Source organism: Triticum aestivum, chromosome 5A (genome assembly GCF_018294505.1).
Source record: "Triticum aestivum cultivar Chinese Spring chromosome 5A, IWGSC CS RefSeq v2.1, whole genome shotgun sequence".
Taxonomy (NCBI): domain Eukaryota; kingdom Viridiplantae; phylum Streptophyta; class Magnoliopsida; order Poales; family Poaceae; genus Triticum; species Triticum aestivum.
Genome location: NC_057806.1, coordinates 307,052,136 through 307,061,841, shown reverse-complemented (window position 1 = coordinate 307,061,841; position 9,706 = coordinate 307,052,136). Strand labels below are relative to the sequence as shown.

The following is a 9,706-nucleotide window of genomic DNA, read 5'->3' as shown; positions in this document are numbered from 1 at the left end:
AGTGACATACATACTATATATTTCCAAGATTAAATACTATATGACCTCCTTTGGTTCATAGGAGTTTTGTAGGAATTCTAAAGGATAAGATTTTAATATATATTTTTTTCTTTGGAGACTGTTGGTTTGTAGACATGGATCTCTATTCCTATGTATGATAGGAATCAATCATTTCCATTTTAAAGGAAAAAATGTTAGCCGACTCAATAAAAATATTCCTGTCCTATGCATCAATTAACGTCTTTTTTGTGTGTAGAAATTGATATGTGTATTATCTAACTTATTATGATTTTCCAGTTGCTACACTATTTTTATTCTATGAACCAAAGGAGACTTATAGTTTTAACAACCCATGGTAGATTGCCAGGGCATTTTGCAAAATAGATAGATTTTCAATCTCAGTCTCAATCGTTGGTATCAAATCGGACCATTGGTGGCAGACGAATCGGCATCACCACACCGACTGAGTCGTCCAAAACGGCATCTTTGGTTTGCTACCTAAAAAGGGTGCCTTTTTTAGACCTTATTTGTTGGGCCGTGCTACGCGTCTGCCGACGGATCTATTCAAAAGATCTCCCGGTCTACGAGTCATCCAATCTAACGCAATCGTCCGGTCAAGCGCCATCGTCACTTTTGCAATATAAGTCGTGTTGCGAGAACCCTTCTGCAACACTGGTTTCATTGCAACAATATTTGTAACGAAGATTGTGTTACAGGTTTTTTTTGCAACCGCCCCCTTGTTGCAAATATTGTTTGTTTGCAACAAATGCCTTATTGTGGAAAGTCACCGCATCGCATTGCTTGAGGTCATGGCCTCGAGCAGGAGCTCAGTCTGGTTGGGGAAGGGAAGGTGATGGTGTTGGAGGCGATGCAGCATGGGTCAGAGCATTATAGTTGGACGGCGACGATCCGATGTGCGCACTCGAGCGGCCATGGCCACTGGTCGCGAGCGGACCCCGGGAGACGGGAAGATGCGACCTTGTCGGCGTGGTGCCGGCGGCGATCAGCGGTGGCGGCGTCGGAGCAACACATGAAGGCGTCGGCTTCACGGGGAGCTCGAAAGAGCACGGGAGGCAACTGCCCACGAGAGGATTTGGATCCAGATTTAGCAAAACATCACTCGTTACGGTTGGGGATTGCAACAACAGCTCAGTTGCAAAGTCTATTCAAGGTAATACGTTACTCTCGAACGATCTGATTAAAATTCGATTTGATTCGACGGCCACGGAGCCGGGGAAGCGCGCATCGTTATCAGTCAGATGATTTGAATCATTTTGCTTGTTTGAATAAAAAAAGGGGTTTATAATTCTTAAAAGGATACGAAAAAAAGAAAGATTTGCTTCCCTCGAACATAATTCTCTCGAACATTCATCACCGGTTCTACTCGCCAGATTGGCCAACCCGAGCCACATGTCTTCCCCTGGCCGGCCAGGCCAGACCAGACCAAACCCGACACTTCCATTCCACCATCGTCTTCTTCCGTCCCTCTCCCTCCCGGCGACTCTGCCCTCCCCCTCCCTCTCTAGGGTTTTACCCGGCGATCTCCCCCACCCCCTCTGCTCTCGCCCTTGCCGTGGCGAGGCGCCCGCTCCAAAATGGCGGAGGTGGAAGACGTCAGCAACAGGATGGAAGCGCAGCTGCGCGTCCACGCGGCGGAGGACGACGCCGATCTCCCGCTCCCCGCCCTCTTTGACAGAGCGTCCCACCTCCACTCGCTCGCCTCCAGCTCCTCCCTCGACCAGGTCCCCTTCGCTCCTTCCCCGGCCCTTGGTTGGTTTCGCGACCCCTCCTCACACGATCGGTTTTGCTTGGGCAGGAAGGGATCCGGAAGGGGGTCGACCTGCTGCGGCGCTGCGACGACATGGTCAGCAAGCTCGGCCTCTTCTCCTCCAACGAGACCAAGGAAGACGTCTCCACCGCCAATCTCAAGTACCTGCTCGTATGGCCTCCGCCCCACTCCCCTCTCTCTCTTACGCCACATCTGACGAGTTTCCTCTCCGTTTTATGGCTGGTCCGACCTGTGATTACCGTGTTTGGTTTCTTCAGGTGCCGTACTACCTTGGGGAAATGACTGAGCAAGTGGAGCAGGAGGACCGGATTCCGGTCCTCAAGGCATCGCAGGACCATTTGAAGGTTCGGTCGTCACGTTACCTGTGCTTGATTTGTCGAGCACTTATCATGCGTGCCTTCTTGTGTGGTGTCAGATCGTTAGATCACCCATTTATCATGTGCTAATCATCCTTGCTGGTGTCTACAGGAGTTCATTTCTGTATGTGAAGCATTGGAGCTTATTCCAGAGGACGAGCTTCAATTATATAGGCAGGGGCAGTCTGAAACAGGGGCAAACCGAAGAGCACAAAAGGTTTACCTCTGCACCCGAAAATCTTTAGGACACTGAATAATTTCCATTTTACAAGAGAATCATGATAATCTGGGATGCGACCATCATGGCCTTCAAACTGTGGGATACTTATATCTCTTATCTAAATTCATTAATTTCCTGTAAGTTACTCTGTTGCCTTAATTCTCGAGCTTAGGTTGCCAGGTTCAAGCGGCAAAAGGCTGCAGAAACGAAGCTCCAAGAGATCAAAGAGAGAAAGGAAAGGCGCGGGCGTTCATTGAGAGCAACGGCTTTATCAGCACCTATTGAAGCCGGGGAAGAAGATGATTTGGAGGCCGATGGAGAGGAAGAAAGGGAGGTTAGCATCAGACATCTACTCCCTCTGTTTCTAAATATAAGCCTTTTTAGAGATTCCAATACGGACTACATACGGCTGTATATAGACTTACTTTAGAGTGTAGGTTCACTCATTTTGCTCCGTATGTAGTCCTATTGGAATCTCTAAAAAGGCTTACATTTAGGAATAGAGCGAGTAGCTAGCATTTTTGCATGGCCTGTTAATAATTTCCGAATCAGACACTGTTTGCCAAACTGGAATGCCAGCATATATGCTAAAGCTGTAAGATATCCTTAAAAGTATTCCAAAATCTGGAAGTATCTTTCATGTACTAGTTTATAAGGCTCTGTTCGGTTCGACTGGAAATAATTTGATTTACCAAGTTATAATGATTGTCTGGAGTTTGATGTGTCCAGCTAGGTTCTTGAAAACCTTCTAGGGGGCGATCAGAATTTTGTAAATTGACCCTTTTAGCACATAACAAGACCATACTAATTTTGTTCTTTAGTGCCTGACCTAAAATTTCGCACACTATCAGGTCTCCTAATTTTAATCCTCTCTGTTGTTTATATGCTATTTAGTTTCTCTCATTTTCATATAAGTGCATTAATCTTTGAATAGATTGCAGACTGCACATACTAGATTTGTTTGGCACAAAATACTAGGTTTAGCTAATCTTCGTAGATAATATCAGTTTATTTTGCAATTTTGTTCTGATTCACACCACCATCATGATCTGGCTGGGTGAATCCTGCTTGTAGACACCGGATGACTGGCAGAGGAAGTCCCTCTGAAGTTCACCTGTTCCCCATAGTAGTCCTTTTATACGAGTCATTGAGCGATCTCATGCAAGGTGAATAGACAAAGTCTAGATAACCGTTCAAAGAAGCATATCTCGTCGGTACTCTGGTTACATATTTATATATCGTTGTGCGCTCGCTGGTTGAGCCCCTTAAGCCCTTACATCGAATTCTAGCGTGTTACTGTGTATACATTCCTGAGTTTCATCACTCAATCCTTGTACTGATCCAAAACGAAATACATTTGCAGCCTGGTTGATGTTATGTGAAAATGTTCTGTTTAGCTGATTTTTGTGCCAAAGATTCCAATTATCTGGTGCTGCAGTTTCCTTTTTGTGCATGTCGATGCGAGCCTTTTTGTGATTTGTCTATGTTTGTTCCAAAGCTTATACTGTTAGTATGTAATCTGATACCTTTGTTCTGTAATCTGTCAAAACTTACGGTATCAATTATTTTTCTTTGATTCAGGCTTGGCTTGCTACTATCTCCTTGGCTCTCTGCAAGGTCAGTTTGTGCTCTTTTCTATTTTCTAGGTTGACATGCTGTCTTTCAGAATATTATTTGATTTTTGAATGTATATAATTATATTTCCCTTTGTAGGCTTTTGATCTCGTTGACATGTTAAAGAAGGAAGAAGAGATGCTTCTGGCTGTAAAAGAAAGAAAAGAAAAGGTAAAACTTGTTGAAACAACTGGCAAGTTTGATAAGAGAGGATCTTTGACTGATTCTTTCAGTGGATTTTATAAAACAATGTTTTATTCCTTTACATATTGGATAGCATCTACAAAAATTGTGGTTGACATTCTTCTACATACCATTTCTTGAATATGCTGCCCAAAGTTAATTTATATGTACAATTGGAAATATTTTTGTTTCTGAATTTGTATTTATCATGTGTTAAACAAGTAATCCCTCCCTTTCTTTTTTACTTAACATATAAGATTTGTCTTAAGTCAAACTTCATAAAGTTTGACCAAATTTATATACAAAATTATCAACATCTACAATACTAGAGATATACAACATGAAAGTTAATTCAATAATGCATCTAATTATATCGATTTTATATTGTGAATATTGATATCTTTTCCTACAACCGCAGTCAAACTTTACTACGTTTAACCTAAGACAAATCTTATATGCGAACTAAAAAGAAACGGAGGCAGTACATGGAGGTTTTCTCTGTTAAGTACAGTCGTGTCTTTTGTGATGTCTAGGATGGGCGGTGAGTTAAAAAAATATATGTTTGTGGGTCCCTTGAGTAATCTCTTCATGTACATGGAGTTTTCCTTCATTAACTGCAAAGTTGTGTGTTTGCGGTGTTTAGGATGGAAATGCATTTGCTCGAGAAATGCTAGATGAGCGCAGGCAAAAGGCTGAAGCATGGCACCAGAATGCTGCCAGCCGTGCACCATATTCCAAACCAGCTGCTCCAATCACTTGTGCAACTTTTGCTCAAGACGTCATTGAAGGCAGAGCAAGTGTTTCACAAGCTCATGACCACAAACACCAACCCCTGATATTTGGACCTGCAAGTCTTGTTGGTGGGGGACTCACCAGTGAGAGGGAAAGAATGGCAGCACAAGTTTTTCAGCCTAGTTTCAGGTATGCTTCAGTATATTGTTACATGCCTCGACACTTCATTGCTTTTGTTTATGTTTTATGCTGTCTGGTGACCATGGCAGAACGTGAGATGATTGCTACTTGTCGCAACTGGTAGTGCATGAACTGCAAAAACGTCTTATAATTGGTTACAGAGGTAGTAATTAATTAGTACTCCTAGATACATCCATTTGAGGGACAAGAACCCTCCGTCCGAAAAAGCTTGCCCCTCAAATGGATGTACCTTAGCAATTTGAGGGACAAGCTTTTTCGGACAGAGGGAGTAGTTTGTTATTCTGTCATGCTTGCTTGTCCACTTCACTGTTTTGGTAAAGTACAAACAAATTGAGAGGAATTAGCAAAATCTCCTTTGGTGAAGGACACACTAATTAATTGAGATAATGGGTTGAAGGGGTGCCTTAGATGAGGCTGTAGTTTATGCAAAAAGGGTCCAAATAAAGAGACATGGCTATTTTGTACTCCTGTCTGGAAATACTTGTCGGAGAAATGGATTTATCTAGAACTAAAATACGTCTAGATACATCCATTTCTCCGACAAATATTTTCGGGTGAAGGGAGTACTTGTTAGGTATAAACCACTAGACAGTTTCCCTGGAACGCTAGGCCAATTGTGTATCTTGTCCCTTGAAGCCGTCTTGCATTGTGTGGTCATGACAGTATGCAGAATCATTTGCAAATTATACTATGAGATTATTCTCAGGTTGAAATTTTATTTTATGTTGCCTCTTTGCCTGTATGAAACCACAGGATGCCGACAATGAGCATCGAACAAGCTGGCTTAGCGGAAATGAAAATGATGGAGCAATGGCAAGAAAGGACTGCCAAGATGATTCAAGAGGCAAGCTCCTCTTGGCACAAGGATGACAATAGTTTGGCGCAGGACGACGAGGACGCAGAAGAGGAGAAAGCAAGGGCATTTGATGACTGGAAGGATGAAAACCCACGCGGTGCAGGCAACAAGAAGCTCACTCCCTGCGGCTAAATTGAAAGCTATTGACACTGTGCTGAAGATACCACATGTAGCTGATGTTCATGTACTATTATAACGTTTCTGTTATTTGCCCTCACGTTTGCAAGAGTGATCACCAGAGTACATTATTTGCAGAAATGTTGTGCGAGTGCATTATTTCATCCATACCCCCCCCCCCCCCCTCCTTTTTTTTTTGAGGTGTTATCCCCCCCTTTTTAGGTGCCATCCATATCTCTATTGATATAGCATCTGCCATCATGAATCAACTAATTCTGATCTGTCGATGTTCACCAATCTATATCCTCTGAAGTTGTTTTCAGGGATCTTATCGCTCCTCCTTGCCATCAACACTGACGTTTTGGTCATGTCGGTCTTCCTAAACCGGTTTCACCTCTAGTCCTGCCAGGCTCCGGCGGTGAGCTCCTCGTAGTCCAGGAGGAGAACCTGCCCTGGCCTCGACATGCCAGGTGCTGCCGGGCTTGGGGAAGGTGGCAAGCAGGACATCGATGCCAGCCATCCGGGTGGAGGGTGGGCGCGGTCGGGTAGGTGGACAATCTATGATGGAAGTGTTGCTAAAAAAAAAAATCTATGATGGAAGTTATCAATCATAGGGGAGCGAATGAAAGATTTTGACATTTTCTTCAACACAGAACAATTATTCAAAGAAAAACAGAGTAAACAGAATAACTTCAGAGTAGAGCATCTCCAGCTACGTCCCCAACAGGCCCTCCAAGGCGACTTTTTTCACGCCGGCGCCGAAAACCCTCCCAGTCGCGCCCTCAAGATGCTGAAATCCGCCGGCTCGGCCCGTTTTTGGGCCCGGCGGTCCTAGGCCGAACCCATCACACTGGGGGCGTTCGGGAGCTCCGGCGGAAGGAAAACCATGTTTCGGCCACACTGTCAGGCGAAAAGTCAAGATAAACGTCCTCCTGCGCGCGCCCTTCCGCCACCTTGTCGATCCCGGCTCCGCCCTCCCCCCACCACCGTTAGATATGCTATTCCCCGCCGAAAAAGAGAAAGAGTTTCGCCGGGCAACCTATTCACCACCTTCCTGGGCGAGTTTTCCGGCGCTCCGGCCGCACAGGGTAGGATACCGGCGGCTGTGCGCCCACCACGCCCGTCAGGTGTTCGGCGATTTGTCTGCTCGATGACGAGGAGGCGCTCGCGGCGCTGCTGGAGGAGGAACCCGATGCCGACGTCCAAGACGAAGAGCATCTCATGGTCCTCGCCGCCCTGGCCGGCCTGCTTGCGAGCAATGCAAAGCCGCGACGAGGTGGCTCGGCGGCGTTATCGGATGAGCCGAAAGCTTTTTCTCAGGATTGTGAATTTCATGCGGGAGTTCGACATCTACTTCAAGTGCAAGAAGGATTGCACTGGCACACTTGGATTCACCTCAATCCAGAAGTGCACAATAGCTATGAGGTTGCTTGCATATGGAGCTCCCGGTGATTCACTCGACGACTATGGGCGCTTGGCCGTATCCACGACCATTGAGTGTTTCTACAAGTTCTGCAGGGCAGTGGTGGCAGTGTTTGGACCACAATACTTGTGATCACCCAATGCTAAAGACACTGCTCGGATCCCAGCACAGAATGCAACAAGAGAATTTCCTGGGATGCTCGTCGGTGTCAAAACCCGCCGATCTCGGGTAGGGAGTCCTGAACTATGCGTCTGAGGATGAAGGTAACATGAGACAAAGAGGACACGATGTTTACCCAGGTTCGGGCCCTCTTAATGGAGGTAAAACCCTACTTCCTGCTTGATTGACTTTGGTGAATATAGGGGTTACAAGAGTTGATATACCTCAAGATCGTAATGGCTAAACCCTAGATGCCTAGCCTATATGAATTCTGATAGCCTCTACGGACAAACCCCTCCGGTTTATATGGACACCGGAAGGGCCTAGGGTTATACATAGTCGGTTTACAGAAGAAGGAAACTATACATCCGGATGCCAATCTTGCCATCCACGCAAAGGAGAGTCCTATTCGGACACGGGGGAAGGCCTTCTACCTTGTATCTTCACGGCCCATCAGTCCGACCCATATCACACAGCCCGGACACCCGAGGACCCCTTAATCCAGGACTCCCTCAGTATCCCCTGAACCAGTCTTCAACGACGATATGTTCGGCGCGCAGATTGTCTTCGGCATTGCTGTTGGAAATATGCCCTAGAGGCAATAATAAAATGGTTATTATTATATTTCTTTGTTCATGATAATTGTCTATTGTTCATGCTATAATTGTGTTATCCGGAAATCGTAATACATGTGTGAGTACATAGACCACAACACGTCCCTAGTGAGCCTCTAGTTGACTAGCTCGTTGATCAAAAGATAGTCATGGTTTCCTGACTATGGACATTGGATGTCATTGATAACGGGATCACATCATTAGGAGAATGATGTGATGGACAAGGCCCAATCCTAAGCATAGCTCAACGATCGTGTAGTTCGTTTGCTATAGCTTTTCTAAATGTCAAGTATCATTTCCTTAGACCATGAGATTGTGCAACTCCTGGATACCGTAGGAGTGCTTTGGGTGTGCCAAACGTCACAACGTAACTGGGTGACTATAAAGGTACACTACAGGTATCTCCGAAAGTATCTGTTGGGTTGGCACGAATCGAGACTGGGATTTGTCACTCCGTATGACGGAGAGGTATCTCTGGGCCCACTCGGTAATGCATCATCATAATGAGCTCAATGTGACCAAGTGGTTGATCACGTGATCATGTATTACGGTACGAGTAAAGTGACTTGCCGGTAATGAGATTGAACGAGGTATTGGGATACCGACGATCGAGTCTCGGGCAAGTAACGTACCGATTTACAAAGGGAATTGTATACAGATTGATTGAATCCTCGACATCGTGGTTCATCCGATGAGATCATCGAGGAGCATGTGGGAGCCAACATGGGTATCTAGATCCCGCTGTTGGTTATTGACCGGAGAGTTGTCTCGGTCATGTCTGTGTGTCTCCCGAACCAGTAGGGTCTACACACTCAAGGTTCGGTGACGCTAGGGTTGTTGAAATATTAGTATACGATAACTCGAAAGTTGTCCGGAGTACCGGATGAGATCCCGGACGTCACAAGGAGTTCCGGAATGGTCCGTAGGTGAAGATTTATATATAGGAAGTCAAGTTTCAGCCATCGGGAAAGTTTCGGGGGTAACCGGTATTGTACCGGGACCACCGGAAGGGTCCCGGGGGTCCACCGGGTGGGACCACCTATCCCGGAGGGCCCCATGGGCTGAAGTGGGAGGGGAAACAACCCCTAGTGGGCTGGTGCGCCCCCCTTGGCCCCCCCTGCGCCTAGGGTTGGAAACCCTAGGGGTGGGGGGCGCCCCACTTGGCTTGGGGGGCAAGCCACCCCCTTGGCCGCCGCCCCCCCTTGGAGATTGGATCTCCTAGGCCCCCCCCCTAGGGACCATATATATAGTGGGGGGGAGGGAGGGCAGCCGCACCCTAGCCCCTGGCACCTCCCTCTCCCTCCCGTGACACTCCTCCCTCTCCTTGAGCTTGGCGAAGCCCTGCCGAGATCACCGTTGCTTCCACCACCACGCCGTCGTGCTGCTGGATCTTCATCAACCTCTCCTTCCCCCTTGCTGGATCAAGTTAGAGGAGACGTCTT

At 46.4% G+C, this 9,706-nt stretch overlaps 1 protein-coding gene across 1 annotated transcript; it reads left to right on the top strand.

Moving 5' to 3' along the window:
• The first annotated feature begins 1,436 nt into the window (after nucleotides 1-1,436).
• On the top strand, nucleotides 1,437-6,232 carry LOC123103060 (PP2A regulatory subunit TAP46). Its single transcript, XM_044524546.1, has 9 exons — nucleotides 1,437-1,742; nucleotides 1,817-1,939; nucleotides 2,047-2,133; nucleotides 2,258-2,362; nucleotides 2,538-2,699; nucleotides 3,947-3,982; nucleotides 4,079-4,150; nucleotides 4,806-5,083; nucleotides 5,849-6,232. The coding sequence occupies exons 1-9, from the start codon at nucleotides 1,596-1,598 to the stop codon at nucleotides 6,081-6,083; spliced, it is 1,245 nt and encodes a 414-aa protein (XP_044380481.1). The 5' UTR covers nucleotides 1,437-1,595; the 3' UTR covers nucleotides 6,084-6,232.
• Nucleotides 6,233-9,706: the final 3,474 nt, after the last annotated feature.